Here is a 19,680-nt window from a genome sequence, read left to right as displayed (position 1 = left end):
CTTATTGTTGGAATAGGCTCCCTTCTCTCAAGCTGTCAATCCAAATTTCTCTCACGTACATGTCACTCTGTCTGTGTTTCTATCTCATGGCTGCTCCCCTGCTCTTACCCTCTTTCACATCTTCTTGTGTCTTTTTTGACAGACACACCTTAAAACACTGTCGAGCTGAAATTCCTGAATGGATTTGAACCCACACACATGCACCCACGGATACACACACACACACTTACGTACATGTCAAAAGAGGTGGATGGTCTTGCATATCAGTCTATCAACCAGCCTCCTCTCTGCCTCTTTAAATATGTCAGTCACTCACTGCTGTCACGTTGACTGTCTCCTTCTGTTGGTCTTCTCATACACGCTGTGTGTCTTTCTTACTCTCCCCTTTCCTCATCCCTGTCACTTAGAGACACGCACACACAGGCACACACATTACGTCCACTGACCTACTGAGGGAAGCAGACAGAGACAGAAGCAGGGAGACAGAGACTCTAACCTGTAGTAGGAGCAGCTGAATTCCACTGAGTCACACTTCAGCACCTCATCGATCCAATGTGTGTTTCCAGACCCACACAGTGTCTGAATGTGTGTTAGTTTGTGCATACACTTGGATCAGCCATCTTTTTTATGTCATCCATCTCCCACACACTTTAAAAAGGGCCAAAACAAGGGTAGCTTGAAGCTCAGACTTTCCAGAATTATTAACTCATCTCTTCCTGCTAACACACACTCTATGCATATTACATGAGCAACGCTTTTCTTCCTTTCTATATCCCACATAATTATGCATATGCCACATTGCAGTGTGTAAATGTTTATATGGCTGAATGTTAGCATAAGCAGGTGTTAAAAGGGCTCAATTTGTGTAACTGCTACTGTGTAAAGTATTATACACTGTATGATAATGCATGAGTCTGTGTTACCACTTATGGCAACTGAGCAAATGTCTGACCAAATCACTTACACTGCCTTTGAAGCTTATTACTGTATGTGTCAACAATGAAAACAGTGCTGAGCAATGCACTGAATCAATGCAAGAGTGTCTCAAAACGTATTCATTACGTACTTGTACTATGTAACGGTATCTTCAGTCAGAAAATTACTTTTTCATGAAGAGTATCCTGTTACACAACATGCTGGCTCTAATTCCCTGTTAAGCCTTGTCTGTCTGAATTCCTTTCTGAATCAGCAGTTAGCTCACGAGAGTGATAATTCGGAGAGTGTAATGGTAGGTCAACTGAAAATTTCTAGATCACGCCAACTATGGTACAAAGAAACTGGAGACCTAGGCCCAGCAGTTCAGGCTTTAATGCCCCTTAATATTTTTGCTCTCACAGTTGCATTTTGAAAGAATTTTTGGTAATAATTGGGAAAATTGTATGGATAAGGATTTCTTTTAGCAGTTAAGGTCAATTAGATACTATTACCTAGTACAGATATTACATATTATTCAGTGGGAGGAACTGTGGTTTAACTTAACCCTTTAAGCCTTAGAGGCCCCCAATTGGGGTCCATGGAGAAGACTTAGCAAAACTATTATTAAAATATGGACATATATACTGATATATGATGAAGTGTTCCCTTTATTATTAAAATATATTTTTTATATAATGTTTTATTGTGGTTGCAGAGATATACTCTTTTTATTATGGGTATGCAATTTTCGAGTAAAGGCCTAAAAAATAGGTGTGTTTTTAAAAGGTTTAAAAAAAAAAAAATTCTTAAGTCTGCATGTCCTACTGTTGGGAGAGGAGGGAGAAGGATCTTCCATGACTGGAATGAGAGGGTGAAAAGTTGGAGCAACTGAAATGGAAAAAGACAGAATGGCACTGAGAAAAGGAGATTGAACAGCCATTAGTGGCACAGTGCCTGGTGAGAAAGGGAGGATTTGGTTCCATGTGTGTTGCCGAGCTCAAACTTGGAGGGATCGGGCTGTGGCTGCTATGATGGACTCGCACAGTAATTGGAGTTGTACACAGTTCTAGGCAGCCTGGGCAGAAGTCACCGCAGTCTTGTCAATACAACTGATCAGCTCAGTCTAGTCTCAGGGTTTGAATTTGTGTTGGTGAGTAGACATCCAATGGGAACAGCACCACCTCAACTTGAGTGTCAGAAGACAGGAGGGAAAGCAGAATAGGGATGTCAGAGCATACAGTGCTGTAGCAATTATAGGGAAAGTTACGTGATGCATCAGTGCCTCTGCCTCTGACTAGTCTTTGGATTGGAGCAGCTGAGTAGAAGCAGAACAGAAAGCATTCACATTAGGGTATTTTTTTTTTTAATCTAGATTATATATACATATATATATATATATATCTATATACCATATATCTATATCCGTTTTTTAGTGAATCAATAATCAAATAATATCATATCCAGTAGCTCCTAAATCAAAATTCATGGTGGATGACAGAAAATGTGTCTCTGGGAATGTTATGCGCACAAACTCCGATTGCTGACTATTTAAGGGATCCTTACAGTAGACATTTACCCAAAACACACACACATCACACACAATATACACATGCACACACGCCTCTGCTCCATGCGTTACCTGATAATGGCATGCTGTGGGTGTACTAAGTTGTTATGGTGGAGTGGCTGACCTAATGCATTAGATTGAGCTCACTGTCAGGTCTTTAAGTAGCTGGGATCAGAGGCAGATACACAGCTAATGGATCCTTCTCGCCGTGGGTGGAATAACACAGCAAAAGCTTTATTAAATGTGGTGCGAGCAACAAAAAACAAAAAAAACAAAAATCAAAGTAAAGAAAATAACTTTAAAAAAAGGAGAAGACAACAATTGGACCGGCTTAACATGACAATCATTTTTATTTTTCAGATTTGATTTATGATGCACAACAAATTGAATTGATTTCAGGTTCCTTAGGATTTTATGTGAGTAAGGACATTACAAAGCTTACTACAATACATGTGTTTTAATTGGAATAGTTAAAGAAGTTTTTTTTTTTTAATTTCAAGTATTTATGTAGCCACTTTTGAGTCCTTCTTGTGGCAGCAGTGATGGAAATCATACAACTTGCTTAGTGCAACTGGACCAATGTTTATTTTTTGTTATTTTTTGAGATACCAACTGGGTGAGGGAATGGTCGTCTTTGCTGGCCTTGAACACATATAGGAAGAAAAGATTGTAGCAAGACACCTGGTTTACTTTGTTTTTGATGAAAAATATGACACTGAAAACGTAATGCAATCCAATGGCTCTATCCATGTACTGAGGTATGTTGTCTGGCTATATGCCTAGAAGTTCTGACTGTATACCCATCTCTATCTCACTGACATAAATAGAAATGTGAGAAAACTTTGTGATGATATGGTGCTAAATAGGCAGATTTGATATAAATCATTGCTGCTTTTCCAACACAAAGAAAATATCTTTAGAACATTGATGACATGTTTTACTCATTTTTAAGCAGACAATATTTTTGCCAACAAAAATATAAGGAGATATTCCACCCTGTGTTTGTCTTTGCTTGCCTGTTTACACAATATTGCCTGTGAAAACCCTCCAGATGGAAGATGAGCTGAAGCTGTTAACCAGGGTGACTTTTCCCCTGATTACCTCTGATTGGTAACAAAAATTTGAAATCAAAGCATATCAATGTTAATTAGAGGATTTGAGGGTGTCATGCTGAAAGATGGCGATATAGAGATGGGAAGCATACCTGACAGTTTTGGCACCGCCGTGTGTGCCTGTTACTGTTTCTACCTCTCAGATTTGATTTGATTTTGATTTTATACACTTTATTAATCCCCGAGGGGAAATTTCTTCACTACAGCAGGGGGGCTCTCAGGGGGAGATGCTGCAGCAGGCTGCCACTAGCGCGGCGCCAGGTAACCTGACCTGAGGTGCATGTTTTTGGATGATGGGAGGAAGCCGGAGAACCCGGAGAGAACAAGCACAGGGAGAACATGCAAACTCCGCACAGAAAGGCCCAGGACCGGATTCGAACCCTGAACCTTTTTTGCTGTGAGGTGACAGTGCTAACCACTGCACCGCCGTGCCGCCCCAGTCAGATCTTTGTACCCATCGTGTTTGTTTTTTTTCCCCACATTTGAGCATATTTGTGAGTATACATCTTAACATGTCTGCATCTTCTCTGTTTGTGTGTGTGTGTGTGTGTGTGTGTGTGTGTGTGTGTGTGTGTGTGTGTGTGTGTGTGTGTGTGTGTGTGTGTGTGTGTGTGTGTGTGTGTGTGTGTGTGTGTGTGTGTGTGTGTGTGTGTTTACTTGTATGAACATAGAACAAGCAGAACCTGATTTCAAAGCAGATAGACCTCAGGGGTAAGGATCCAGAAAAGGGTGTGCTGATTTCCCACACAATATCAGACCTAAGAATCCCTCTTTCCTACGAGGTCCGACTGGCTCCCATCACCACCTACAGCACAGGGGACTACATCAGTCGAAGCATCCAGTATTCAGAACGTGAGTCTAATTTTAAACCTCTGATCTTTGCCTGAAGTCATTATTGTTCATATTCATTCAAACATACAGAACATAGATAAATTGATGGGATGTACATATCTGAGTGATAATCAATATTATTGTAATTTTCTTACAGCCTACACATACCCAAGGCCTTCAGGTGAGACATAACTACCATCCTCTGCTCTTCCACATTTTACAATCTTGAACGTGCTGTTGTGACTTGATAGATGACAGGTGGGTGAAGTTAGGAAGGCACGTTGAATTTGAATGAAAGCTAATTTAGCATGTTTGCTGCGAGCAATGTCAGCACAAGTTTGTCAAGGCAAAGTTTGCCATGACCTATCGTTGGCCTTTGTTATCTCGTTACAAAGGAAACAAATTGGGTAACAGTAGTGAGGAAGCCGCTCTATGGAATTTTAAATGCCATAAAAAAGGATCCGTGATGGGAGGACTAGTTGTGTGATTGGCAAAAGGCTTTGAATGTATTCTGTATGGTCTTCATCATAAATTTGTGCCTCCTCTCAGGCCCCTTTCTTTCTTTCTCACTCTATCTCTCTATCTCTCTCTCTCTCTCTCTCTCTCTCTCTCTCTCTCTCTCTCTCTCTCTCTCTCTCTCTCTCTCTCTCTCTCTCTCTCCCTGTTGCTCTTTTACACTAACTCCTGTTCTCTCCCTGCCTCTCATCCTCTCTCCTGCCATCCCTCTCTTTTTCTCAGTCAATTGCGTCTTGTCTATTTTCTTCATTAAGAGACACACAGCATTTTTCTGGCAGGAGTGGCAGTTGGCTCCGTCAGGGTGAGGCAATTAAAACAACAGCAGATTGGAACAGACTGTGAGAACAACAGTGCAAATTGAAAGGAGCGCATGTAGTGGAGCAGAGTGTGAATAGTAATAGATTAGCTCCCTGAAACAAAGAAGCACACAAGAGCCATCCTCATGGGGAGCACAAGCCATATACATCTGCAGCAGACTGCGTGTGTGTCCGGGAAGCTTTTACTAATGCTGTCAGCTTGGACGGTTTTAGATGACGGATGTTATACTCTCTTGGCTCGATTTTTATTTGTCTAGTGAGTCTCTGATAATGGCAGAGCCCTCCAGATGGGCTAATGAAGGTGTCAACACCATGGAGAGAAGCCCCTTTATCTTGCTTAACAAGAGGCATCAGTGTATGTATGTGGCAATAAGAAAATGCGAGTCAAAAACATTTGAATGGGAAGACATGAAAATGATCCCGAAGATCCAAGAAGAGTATTTGTCAAGTGAAAATGCAGCTGATCATAGCTTCTTCCTAAATTTGTTTTTAGGATTATGCATCATATTCAGAAAGTGTTAACAGCAAGGTGAAGCATTCAGTGAGAAAAAGGTAGACTTGTGCTTCTTAGTGTAGTTTATGCACAATATGCACACCCTCCCAAACTGTACAGACGAGTCTCTGTGCTTGCATTAATTCTTTCCAAGACAATTAAAGGCTCCTTTTGTGCAGGGATGATTCTGTAAGTGTATTGCATGTCACACTGTGCAAGATGGGTCTAATAAAGTCTTCAATCTGTGTCAGACTGTATGAGGTCCATTTGAGGCATGTCCGATTGTGCAATGAACGTGTGGTAAACCGTAACACTACGATGTAAGTAGAGGGTGGTATGTCAGAACAGAGGCACATCAGTAATTTGCGTCATCCATCTGCACTCTTGATTTTAAAATTCCCTTATTATTGTTTTGTTTTTTTGCACACAGGTGTATTTTTTCCCCTCACACTTTAAACATAAATGGCATGTACGATGTGTTGAAGCAGCAGTGACTGTGAGAATCTAATCTGTTGGACACCATCTGAAAAATGCTACAGACTGTCCTTGGTTTGCAAATTTTCAATTGGGCTGTCAAGACATATCGGGCATGTCTCACAGTGCCATTAAATACCACTGCTTTGGATTAATATTCACACATTTTACCACATTTTTCAAAAATACATCCTTAGACTGGATACTGTATGCTCAACATTGCCTTCGAAATGTTAATGTTATATTTTTCTTCCGGCAACTTTCAAATGCAGTTGACCCATACAGTGTCAGTTGGCCAGAGGCCCCATCAGGGTTCATTGTTGCATTGATGGATACTTGGATTATCATGACTGGGCTATTTATCACATGTCACTTTAATGTTCAATGAATAAAGTCTTTAAAACAACCTGTAGTGTGAAACATGGTTCAATATCTCCAGGCAACATATCTTGTTTTGACAAAACTCTTGTATCTTCAAACAGTAAAACTTGTTGGTGTTATGTATTACTTTTTTTTTTCTTTTACAAGACTTGACCCAATCTTTAGATGTCTCTAAAATGTTCTGCATGTAGGAGTTCTATGTATGAATATGCATACTATGTAGAATCCACTTTAAGTTTCATATTATCTACCCTGCCTCCTACGTTGTGCCTCTCACTTTGTAAGTAATTGCCTAGCTGTCTGATTTAAAGTGCATATTGCACAGGTCATTGTAGACCTATATTGTTTCCATTAATTTCCTGGGAAAGGTAGGTGGGGGAAAAAAGAACAGTAGGTTAAGTCATCTGCAGTTTGTAATATCTGATGTAATGCGTTTTTTTCTCGTTTTTTTTCTCCACATACACACTCCCACACATCCCAGACCATGTGTGTGGTTTTGAGGATGAGCGGATCTGCGGGTTCTCTCAAGACCGGAGTGATGGTTTCGACTGGACGAGGCAGAATCACCTGACACAGAATCCAAAGCGATCTGCTAACACCGGTCCAGAGACTGACCGCAGTGGGACAAAAGACGGTGAGGAAACCAGGGGGTACAGGTTCAGATTTGTGTGTAGTAATAGTTAGAGAAAAATAGAAGTTCGTCATGCAAACGTATTTAAAAATTTAAGACATAAAGAAAAAAATATGGAATTCTAATATTCAAAACAAGACCAAGTTGGACCTTTCCAATTTTTTTCTTTTTATTCTGACGCCATAGTTTTCTATTCAAGACTTTGTCAACTTCTCTAATGAAATACAAAATCAGCATTTTTTTCCACTGGTCATTATGGTTTCACTTGTTGAATTCACTTCTTCTGATAAGTGTTCATGTGGTCCATCTGAAAATAATTACATGAATAATTACATATTAGGCCTTAAAGAGACGTATCTTTGGGGGCATGTCTGGTTTGAATGACAGGCCGAGGGTGCAGTCAGGTTTCTGCTACAGGTAGGTGGGTGTAGTGTTCTTGATTTCTCAGTTAGCCAAGATCCCCGTGTGAGGGTTACATCTCGCACAGTCCTTTCTATGCTGATGTCAGCCCACCGAAGCTAAAGACTTGACACTTTAATGTTGCACTTAACCTTAACAAGACATTATTAGTCATAGAAAGCTTCTCTATTCTTTCTTTTCTTTCTATTCTATTCTTATGTTTTCCTGTCGGTTGCAGGGTACTACATGTACATCGAAGCATCACGCCCACGTGTTCAGGGGGACAAGGCTCGTCTACTGTCTCCACTTTTTAATGTGTCCTCAGTCAGGGGCCCCAAGGGCTCCGGCAGAGTCCCATACTGTGTCTCCTTCTACTATCACATGAAGGGAAAACACATTGGTGAGTAGTGGAGAGAAGAATAATCATCACACACACGCAGCATTCATAAAAGAAAAGTAGCGCACATGGATATACAGTGGAGAGTGTGCTGACACTCAATGCTTTCAGGGTTATTATATCACAGGGCTTCTGTGAAAACCTGAACTCTGAGCTTGATCATTCTTGTAGAGCTTCTCAAACACAATATTGTAGGTGCGTGTGCGTGCATGCGTGCGTGTGTGTGTGTGTGTGTGTGTGTGTGTGTGTGTGTGTGTGTGTGTGTGTGTGTGTGTGTGTGTGTGTGTGTGTGTGTGTGTGTGTGTGTGAGTAAAAGAGAGAGATGGGAGGGCACAATGTTACAGAAGTTTTGTTCTGCTTGTGTATCTTTGGAGATGGTTGAAGGGGGCAGTGGGTGTGTGATTTATGGCAGGGGCAAGACACAATCAGTCATTTGGGGGAGCTGTTCATCATAATATGCTCTGTCACACTGCTAGAATGCATGCATCTCAGAGCCTACACACACACACACACACACACACACACACACACACACACACACACACACACACACACACACACACACACACACACACACACACACACACACACACACACACATTCACTCGCTCACTCACTCACTCACTCACTCATACACATACACAAACACATGAACACATGAACACACAGGCATGGATTCACAGACACAGACACACACACACACACACACACACACACACACACACACACACACACACACACACACACACACACACACACACACACACACAAACCCAACATATGGTAGAACTAGGAAATATATGATGTCATGCCCACATTTACAATATTGATGTATGTGTCCATAGCCCAGGCATTCATGCTTCAATGTCTGTAATATTAGTTCCATTGCTGACCTCATTTGTCTCCTGAGGAGGTGTTGGTTTAGAAGGGCACAATGTGTGTGTGCACATGTTTGTGTATAATCAGGTATAATTATGTAACAATTAGGTATAGATGACAATTTATTAAAATGTAGAGGTGTGTTTTTAGGCTATCTGGAGTGCACAGACAACCAATCAGATGACAGCCGGGTGAATCTAGATAACAACAAATGTGTAGTTTGCCTATGACTTCACCTGCTGCTGCTTTTGATACAGATGATCACACTGAGGGATCCTATTGGATTGTATGGAACAGGTTTTAACAGTTGGTTTGTCGTTTATCTTGCTGGCAGATAGTTCATGACACAGTGATAATTTCTCCAGGATTTAAAATAACTTCAGGGGTTTCCCAAGGATTGATTTTAAAGCCTCTACCCTTCACTCTTTATGTTACGCCTTGGTGGTGTTAGTAGGAAACAGGGCGGTTCTTTCCAACACTATGCAGGTGACACAGCTTTATGTGGATGTGTCTCCTGAAGACACAGGACCAAATGATGATGTTTAGATATCAGTGCCCTAATGTTAGAAAACAATGTGTATGCTTAATGGGTTATTTCTAGACCCCAGGTTCCCCAGTAGTGAAAAAAAACATTTATTGTAGCCTCAAATTAAGCAGAATGTTACTAATTCTCTTAAAGAATCCCATTTACCTATTTCTTTTCAAACGAACTGGTTTTACGTAATAGCATTTTATGAGGAGCCAATCTGTAATAGAGACGGCAACAATCCCTTTTTTATTTAGCACTCAGCGCTTGCTTACGATTAGCACAATCTGTTCCCAGTTACGCCCAACTCTGCCTCAATTTCCAATGTTGTTCTCCCAGTCTGCTCCAATCTGTTGTTACTTTAATTGCCTTACCTTGGCAGAGCTCACACTCCTGCCAGGGAGACACAGCGTGACTCTCAATGACGAAAAGAGACGAGATGAGGATAAGACAAGACGGGGTCACTGAGAGGAGAGATGAGACGAGAAGAGTGAGGAGGGGGTGAGCAGCCGGTCGGCCAGCCTCGGGAGAAAAAGGGGAGAGGGTTAATGATGAAACAGAGACCAAAGAGGATTATAGGAAGTACGACAAAAAAGTAAAAAGCTTTAGGAGAGGCCATCGACTTGTTGATGTTCAGAAGTAGTGAGAGGATGCTGAAGTACTGGAACTACTTTTAATGTACTTGATTGTATAGTGTTAAAGTACTGTAAAGTGTTTAAAGGGCTTCATATGTTGAATAAATTTTAGGCACTTTGACACAACACAGCTTTTAGAAATGTTTTTCAAATGTTGCTCTTTTCTGACCCATATTAGCTCTTTTGTAACTCCATTGGTTTGAGAATATAAAACAGGGAGAAGTAGTTTTAGAGGATCTTGTAAAAAGGGGAAAGAAAGCGTAATGCTCTTTGCCTACTTTGGATTTCAGGTTTGAAATAGGGCAGCACTGCAAATAAAGACCTCCCCAGGTGATGTGTTTTGTGGTTCACCTTAATGCGCTTCTCTTTGGGCTCACTGGCAGCAACAATAAACAACATTTAATTAGTTTTGTTTGGCATTGGGTCGTATTTTAGACTGGCTCAGGTTTGCGGAGTGCCACTGGCAGGCTTAGTTGGAATCACTGGATTATTTTCACTTCAGAGTAATGGAGTTTGGAGTCTTCTTGTACTTCTTGCATGTTTGGATAACGTACCTTTTACAGGTCCGTGTGGACGATTCAGCTGTGTTAGTACACTGCATGATGTTATTATATACATATATGTTGGCGTTCACTTTGGTAATAAGCCTTTTTTCATGTGTTAATGTTTACCTCCTGCGTTTTAGGTTTGCATTCTCATTTTGAGGAATCCATTATAACCAGGTAGTTGTTTCACAAGATTTAATTAAAAAGGGATTTAGCTAAGCCTTAATATGTTCCATTTTTTGTGCTCCAGAATTGTTTTTTTTGCTGAAAACTTTTAAAAGCATTATTTTGGCAGTGTTGAGCATAGTTTTGGTTATGAGGCAAACCAGTAGCAGAGACATACAAAGGATGTGAGGGACAGAAAGAGGTGAGAACCAATGCAGGTAGGCCTCCTTTCTGGGATCCAAGGAAAAAAGAGCTCATTTGAGTTCAAGTATCGCGGTGTGTGTTCATCTGCGTGTGTGGCTTTGTACCTCTGCAGTCTTCCACACTCATAATTCAACAGAGAAGTAGCGCTGATAGAGCTGTGGCTTCTCCTCTGACACTCTTACCGACACACTCTGCCATACCTCAGTCCAATCAATAGACTGCTTATCAGAGTCCTCTTCCACTGGCTGTGTGTGTGTGTGTGTGTGTGTGTGTGTGTGTGTGTGTGTGTGTGTGTGTGTGTGTGTGTGTGTGTGTGTGTGTGTGTGTGTGTGTGTGTGTGTGTGTGTGTGTGTGTGTGTGTGTGTGTGTAGGTGGTGGTGGTGAGAGGAGGCTCACATATGTGGAGGTAGAATGAGAGAGTGGGTCGAGCCGGTGTAAGTGGGCTATATCAAAATTAGCCAATGCACAGGTATCTCTCCGTTATATAACTTCAGAGCTGCCTGTGTCTTTTCCAATTTAATGTGATGAACAGTCCCATGTGACTCCCATAATGTTGCAATTACAGCTATATTAGTTCATAATGTTTTATCACGAATATTTTCCTGTTTGTTCCTGCATGGGGCATGATCTAAACCATAGATAACTAGGCAGAATTATTCCACTGTTAAAGGAATAGTTTGACATATTGGGAAAATATGCTTGTGTTTTTAAGATTAATACCTTTTTTTTAGGTATTTTTTCTTTTAACCCTGAAGTTAGAGCCAGCTGCTGATTTTGTTTAGCATAAAGACTGGAAACATGGGTGAGAGCTAGCCTGGTTCCTTCTAAAGTTCACTAATTAACATTTTATGTCTTCAAGAAATCTGAAAATGACAGAAAAACAAGTACTTGGGGTTTTAAAGGGGATGTTTGTGAGACTATTTCCTGCCTTAACTTGTGATGACAAGATGGTTTGTCTTGTCATCACAAGGCTAAGCTAAACTAATGAGCTGCTGGGTTCGTCTTCAAAACGAACTATGGTCAGTCTTCTCATCTAACTCAAGAAAGCATATATTCCAAAACAATTTCTTTCAGGTTTATATAGGCACCCAAACAAAGAGTAGCCTGAAATCCACTAGTGGAGACAAATTGAAAACATTCAAATGCCAGCATATCTTTGAAGTGATACATTTTGCATCAGTCATGTTTAATTAAACCAATGTACATCGACAATAGAAACTGCAATTGTCACCCTTTTTATGTCACAGTCCCCAGAAGCTGTAAGGCTAATTAAACATTGTGTATATTATAGAGTTTGGAGTGAAGGCAGGATCACATTTTTTTCAAGGTTTAAAGACCATTAGCTTATCGACACATTCACACAACACAGTGATTTATTTACGTCTGCAAGCATACGTTTACATACTGCAAGGGCACATGCACACATAAATACAGTATACAGAGATATTGTGCCCCCTGCTTGCATATTTGTTTAAGAGACTGGTGGTCGGTTAATGCACCAACTAGGATGTGGCTGGGATCGTTAAGAAGATGGATGTTTTTCTCACACCCTGGAGAACTGAGAGAGAGATAGTGATGGCTTGAATAGTGTCATCACATGAGAGTGAAGTGTATTAAAGGAAACAAAGTTGATTAAAAAAAGGTAAATTATACAAGCATCTTTCTTTTTCTTGCTACCTTTCTCCAGCTCCTGACCACAGGTGCTGCTGTCTGACGTTATCTCTTCATCCTGCTGTCATTTTGCTCCTTTGCTATGATAGTGTGAAATAAAACTATCCATTAGACTGTCATTGTAGAGTTGAAGACATATATCATATATCACCCCAGAATATGCAATATGCAACGCTTCTACTTCCTATATACATTAATAGTATGTGGGCGAATTTAAAGTGGAGCAATGTGGGGCTGAGCAACATATGGAACTAATTCAATTAATTCCGATTTTGGTTCCTTGCAGTCCCCGAAGTTGTCAGCTGACAGCGATCAAATATGGCAAAAAAAGGATTATCAAACTACCACTGTGCTGTGCAGTGTTTATTGCTTGAGTGTTTCCAATATGCAAAAGGAACAAAACTGCTAGTTTTTCTTTATTTTACTGTTTTTTCACAGATAGCCATATATAGCATGTGCCGATACAATAAAGAAAATCTTTTTGAATCATATTTTGTGTTGGGATTATGTAGGTGTGAAAAGAATCTATTGGAATTCTGAATGGTGCAATGTGATCAGAGGGGTGTACTACGAAGCAAGTTCAACATATCCAGGCTTTCTTTGCCTGAGCTGGTAAAACAAAGCGGATACTTGCCGTCAGAGATAATCAGTACTACGACACTGGTTATTAGCTTTCTCTGTTAACTCAGGCTTCCTGCTTTTGGCTCTGAGGCATTTACCTAAAAGGGGGAGTGTTTGCTGTATCTGGCCAATCACAAACATGGACAAGTGTACTGACAGCACAGTTTTTATTTTACAAACAAGGAGCAAACTATAATCTTAAAAAACAAAGTTAAACAAATAATCCACACTAAAAGCAGCACAGCTGCTGCAGCTAAATGATGGAAGGATGTGCTTTGTAGTACACCCCTCTGTTGTTTAGAGTTTGCTCTTCTGGATTTTGTGGAGAAAACCCCCTTTTGTTATCTTGACGATGAGTCAGCAGCTAGATGTATGGTGATGTATGGAGACTGAGATCATGCCAAACACAAGCAGTCAGAAGACAGCTTACTCCTTGCTGGATTGTAAAGCATAAAGTAGTGTCACTGGGATGAAGCCGATGGTTACAATCAATTGCTTTGTCTTTCTCTTGTGACTGTCAACAATTTGTGTGTATGGTTGGATCTACCATTAGTCAGCCATTTATCACATGACTGTTAGATCAATTACAGATACAGTGACAGTCTACCGACAGTTCCGAATGATAGCTATGTGCCTGTGTGTGCGTGTTTGCGTGTCTGCTTGAATGCATGTGTGCGATCTTATCTTTTTACAGGTACTCTCAATGTGCTTCTGAGAGTCAGGAGCATTGCCTCTGTGGACTCAGTGCTGTGGACAAAGTCTGGTCATCAGGGCCCGGACTGGAAGAAAGCTTTCCTCGACATGAGCCCCAGTGGACCTTTCCAGGTAAGGGCTTGGTGATTACTTTTTCTTCCCAACATACTGTAGGCAATTACAGAAACAACAACACAGCAGTGAAGAAATTATACAACTCGCAGACTTAACCCTCCCATTGTCCTAGGGTCAAAATCACCCGCAGCTGTGTTCAACCAAGTTCTATTTTATTTTATTTTATTTTTATATTTTTAATTTTTATTTTCCTTGTCATCAATGATCCCCAAAAATATAAAAATAAAATAGAACTTGGTTGAACACAGCTGAGGGTCATTTTGACCCGAGGACAACGGGAGGGTTAAAACAACGGTATAATATTTGAGGGAAAATGTTCATCGGTACAGAAAAAACATATGCAAGTTATCAGCAGTGCTTTTGTTTCTTCCCCTCAACCCTGCAACCTCACACTAAGTATCTGAGATGAGTTGCATGCAGATTCACAACCTTACCTGCAGGTATGATTGGGGCATCTGTTGAGAGTCAAGCATGTAGTCTCTCTACTGGTAATGTGAACTGAACTGAACTTGGCCTCCAGTGATTGCTTCTTGGTGGTTAATTTTCACCACGTGCCTACACCATTGTCAGGTCTGCTTTGACTTGCTCTAAGAAGAAGGAAAAAAATGTATTCTCTCTCTCATCTCTGAGACATTTTTTCTACTTCAGCCATTTCCTCTCTACTACGTCCTTCCCTAGAGTAAGGCCTGCACTACAGACTTGACAGAACAGAGGGATTTTATATCCTCGTTTCATGGAAACAGGGGAATTCCCATTGGGCTTGAAACTCTGCTTGGATAAAAAAAAAAAATTCACATTACATTCTCCACAGTGACATTTAAACCTACAAAGAACCCAGAAAGCCATCAAATCCAGATTTACCTTCCTCAATTTACTCCCAGAATCACCACCACTTCTAAAACAGATATCCAAAATCTATTTTTTCTTCCTTAGTGAAGGCAAAAGCTCAGCCTATACTTGGGGGAAAAAAAGAACGCTTTAGCAACGGGTTGGTGGCAAGGTTAGAGAAAGAACTCAAGCTGTCTGTTGGCAGGCATTTACCCTGTTTGTGCCCCTGCCAGCGCCTGGGTCACTGCAGCTGAACATATTCAGTGTGAGAGTTTGTCCACCAAAATCAATAAAGAATCACGGTATTATCTATCAAGCCACGTTGTTTCAGTTTGGCTGGTTTTTTGGGGTTGTTTTTTTTTTTTTATCCTAAATTAAATCCTGAATTAGTCAAATGACAAAAGTGAAGTTGTCAAAATAAATCTCAGCTCAAGGTTCCATTATTATTCTGGACTTATGACCATGTTGCACAACAACAACCAATCTATCAGTAAATGGAGTTTTCTGAGAGATTTGAAATGACTGACGTTTAATGTTTCCATTAGTAGTACCAATGAATGCAATACAAAAATATGATAAGTACAAATTAACCCCAAGCTTTTATATGAGGGACTGGTGTGCTTTTTCATTTATTAAACAAATGTGGGTACAGCATTTCTTCCTTTTTGTACTGAAGGGAATATTGATAAATGAGGGCCTCTGAGTGAACATTCAGCTCATTTTCTACTGAATGTCAGCAGCAAGCCTATCCACATAGTTACCAGAGAATTATTCACTTCATCAAGAATGTGTTGATCTCTGGGTTGGAACGGGGTTTCCCACAGATCTGTAGGGTCCAAATAGCATTCACATGGAGTTACTGAATGGTCATGACAGTGCATGAAAATAAACACAGAACACAACATGAGGAGTCAGTGATGATCCAATATGCCGGACTATGATCAACAACAACATCAAATGTTCTACGTGGATTGCCAGATATGGCTAATCATTAAATTACATACCATCTCAGTTACACTGAATGATCCCATTTATTTCCACTGAAGTACAGTTAAAATTGTAAAAAAAAAAACAGTAATATCAGGTCAAAACCTGGTATGGACCAAGTGGGCATAATGTGAATGGGTTTACTTGTCAGAGTTTACATTGATGGATGACATTCAGTAGGCCAAACTAAATTTGCGCAGGTGCATCATGGAACCCAATACTGTTCGAAAATGTTTGGACAACAAGACAATACTCGAGGCTTACCCCTTTAGCCTTTAATTCCCAGCCTGTCATATTTGTTACCACAAGGACGATTACTTGCTAATGTAACTCCATTTAAAAGTAGGCCCATGTGTAACTTGTTTAGAAACTGATGGAAATTGTTTCTCATGCCTAACTCTGACAAAATTCAAGTTAAGTTGACGGGGTACAGCTTTCAATATGTTTAGCTGTATGGTCAGTTTCTGTCATTTAAGTTCACCAGAAGTTAAAAGTTTAACTGAACACATTTAGTCAATAGTGGGAGAAAATAGTTTGGGAGATATAACTGAAGACGTGCCAGAAGAGCACTGTCTGTTGACACATCAGTGAGGTCCCAGCTCTTTGGCAGCTGCGCTTGCAGTTAGCTCTTCCCTGTTGGCATGTGTAAACTAGATGACTCAGTCCTCCTTTCTGACTGGACATGATGCTTCCTCTCTCAATCATTTCCCTTGCCTATTTTTTACTCTGTGCATCTGTTTGACAGTTTGTGTGTGCATCTGTGTCTACCTCAGTAAGTTTAGAACCCAGCCAAGGGATAAAAAAAAAAAAAGTGAGGGCAAAAATGATGATGATTTTGTTTCGCCTCTATCCTCCGGTGTGTGTTTCTCCATCTTTTTCTATCCTGTTTTTCTTTCCCTCTCTCCCACCATTTATCTTTCTCTCTGGCCCAGTAGTGGGGCAGAGGAACTAGCAGGGTCGATTCTTGCCCTGGTCTGTTTCATACTCTCCCGTCTCAAGGCTGATGACTAATGGCTCTAAAATCAACAAACTCAGGAAAGAGAGTCTTTAACTATCCAACTCTTCATATCCACACACCCCCACACACATATTCCTTCTCCATATATCTATCTGTCTACTTTATCTTTACACACAAATAAAATCACATGCATAAACACGGTCAGATTCAGACATATGCACAAATACAGATACTCTTCTTTTAATCACAAACACACACTAGTCTCCTATCCCCTGCAGCAATTAGCTATGACAGGTCAATTAACAGGCTTATTTATGAGCAGGGGATGGCTGCTAGTTGTGCTGTAATGATTCCAGATACTCTCTGTACGTGCATGGGGGAAATTGAATTCATGATGAATGTGGGCTGAAGGCCTTAGCTGGGGGCTGCATTTGCTCTTCATTAACTATGCCTTTGCAACACCATGTTTCTTTCACCATTAAAGGAAAAATTAAGTCTGAAACAGTGGGCATACTGTGTTTTAAGGCTCCTCTGTGATGTTGGACAGTACAGACTTTATTGTATCTGCATGTTAACGAGTCTCTTAGACAAAAAGTTTTAAACTGTGGCACACACTCTTTCAGTATACAGAATAATCCATTTTATTTTTCCTCACATTAGGCTAATTCAGTGCCATCTCTTAACCCTTAAACACTGTAGCAGAGTGAGCGGGGGAGCAGAGCGTGTGGTTTCCCCCAAGGAAACAGTTCTTCCACTTACAAGGGGGCCCACCTTGAGCCCAATTTGCCTGACTAAACATGCAATTTCTTTTTTGTTTACTTGAATATTTTCGTTAAATTCAAACAGCAAAGGGCACCAGCGGGAGCACTGTGGCCTATTTGCATTGTCACTAATATCAACCCCTTAGGACTGAGTAATAGAACGTAACCGCTGACTTTAGAGTCTGTGCATGCATCTTCTCTCTTTGACTTGTGTAGTGTGTAAGAACAAGGTGGCTGAAAACTTTATAAGGATGAAGGTGAGGAGGATGGTGCTTTAAGAGCAAGTCATATTATTGTATAGTTTGGGAATACTTTTGAGTTTTGTGAACGTGTTTTGGACATTTCATGTCTGCTGCAATGTTACTTTTGGATGGAATTCAAACTGACAGGCTGCTGTTTGAAACCGTCACTGGTAAGTTGTTTCTTATTCGTTATTTCTGATGACATAGGCTTTGTCATAGATGCTGACTATTTGGCCTTTGTCAAAAATTGTGTTATTTGTTGCTGCTTATTCAATTATTGTCGTCAGGTAACACACTGCTTGCACACTTATGGTTTGTCACGTGTGCATTGATGTGGTTTAATTGTGAAGGGTATATGGCTGTATTAGGCATCCAAAATTAAGCTTCTTTTGCCTTCTATGTATCCCTGGTAGATTTATCTGATTTATTTTTAGTCGCTTGTCTGAAATTACACACACCTCATTGTAATCCCTATTTCTCTCTCTTCCACCTTTGTGTCTTGGTAAGATTCCCCTTGGATCTGTCCTGCATCTCCAAATAGCCTATAATAGGCTGTATAAGGGCTCATTACAGGTCACATTTTCTGGCCCATCCACGCACAATGGCAGAGAAATCAAACGTTGATAAAGTCTCATGTTGTCTTTTTTCCATCGTCAGACAGAGGCAACACTACCAAGTCTAGGTCAACTGTCATAAAAACTGCTTACAAAGCTTCATCCTACCAACAACTTCATAAAAAAAAAAAAAAATCTGATTCTTTTCTGCTTTATGAGCCCCCATACTGATGTTTAACGATGGGTGTGTAGGATTGAATACCAGACTGTATCACCAGTGAGAATGAAGGTCAGTGAAAGTGTTAAATACAAGTGAAGGACCAAATGGGAAACATGTGAATAAAACATCAAAGGTCTGAAGGTATCAAATCACAGAACTGGAAGCAGAAATAGAACCTGCCAACTGAACAGCACAGATATATAAAAACATATGCAGAGACTCACACACATACAGTTTATACACTACTGTGCCATGAAGGCAGAATACAGGGAGAGCCTTGTCTTTTCCACACTGTAAACAGAGTTAATTCAGGCAGTCTAATTGGTCCAGACACCGTAACCTGCTGGTAATGAATAGGAATTATACACTCAAGAAGAAGACAAAAGGAGAACTGTCTCAATGGGTTTGTAAGCAAGGTGAGAGATGCTTTAGAAATAGAAAAGGGGTGTGTGAAAAAGATGGAATGAGTCATCTAAGTTTGTGTTTATGTCATCAATAAAGCACTTAATGCTGCTTAAATATTCATATTCCCATTTGTATTGTGACTCAGGCTAAGGCAGGTGAGGCAGGATGGATGAATGAGGAAGAATTCATGCAAGACATGAGTTGTCTCCTTGGCAACTGAAGGTTGCCTTGTATACCATTGTTTTTATCTTGTCTCTTCTATGCATGCTCTTTCTCCTACATGCATGTACACGTTGTCTACTCCATCACATGGATTAGCACTATGCATGTGCCCTTATTTTTCTCACATTTTAACATGTATATTTTCCCAATCCACCACATGTGTGGGTGTCCTTGCCTATGTGAGACCTGGGAATTTGTCGACACCATTAAGAAATGTGGTAATGCATGAGGTCAAGTGGCATGCAGGTTATCTCGGTTTTTGTCTCCATGTGAACATGAGGACTTTGGTTAGAGAGACATTTTGTGATGATGGTAAAGAATTGTAAATTGCATGCTGACGCTGGTACAAAACTACCAGTTTTAAAGCATTCTGGAGGCTCAGCAGACTGTCACAAC

The 19,680-nt window shown here is 40.4% G+C and overlaps 1 protein-coding gene across 2 annotated transcripts in view; it reads left to right on the top strand.

Annotated features, from left to right (window-relative positions):
• LOC138616328 (MAM domain-containing glycosylphosphatidylinositol anchor protein 1) overlaps positions 1 to 19,680 on the top strand; it is a 171,698-nt gene that overhangs the window by 138,229 nt on the left and 13,789 nt on the right. For both annotated transcript variants that reach the window (XM_069690568.1, XM_069690567.1), the window contains exons 12-16: positions 4,266 to 4,446; positions 4,583 to 4,606; positions 7,088 to 7,240; positions 7,875 to 8,036; positions 13,974 to 14,104. In XM_069690568.1, coding sequence (XP_069546669.1) covers positions 4,266 to 4,446; positions 4,583 to 4,606; positions 7,088 to 7,240; positions 7,875 to 8,036; positions 13,974 to 14,104 — 651 coding nt within the window. The remainder of the gene's footprint in view (positions 1 to 4,265; positions 4,447 to 4,582; positions 4,607 to 7,087; positions 7,241 to 7,874; positions 8,037 to 13,973; positions 14,105 to 19,680) is intronic.

Source organism: Brachyistius frenatus, unplaced genomic scaffold, assembly GCF_029030835.1.
Source record: "Brachyistius frenatus isolate BFR_SWC_R1_liver_20210118 unplaced genomic scaffold, ASM2903083v1 Contig_9, whole genome shotgun sequence".
NCBI classification, from domain to species: domain Eukaryota; kingdom Metazoa; phylum Chordata; class Actinopteri; family Embiotocidae; genus Brachyistius; species Brachyistius frenatus.
Note: the sequence above shows the minus strand (reverse complement) of the source record. Positions and strands in the feature narration are given on the sequence as shown.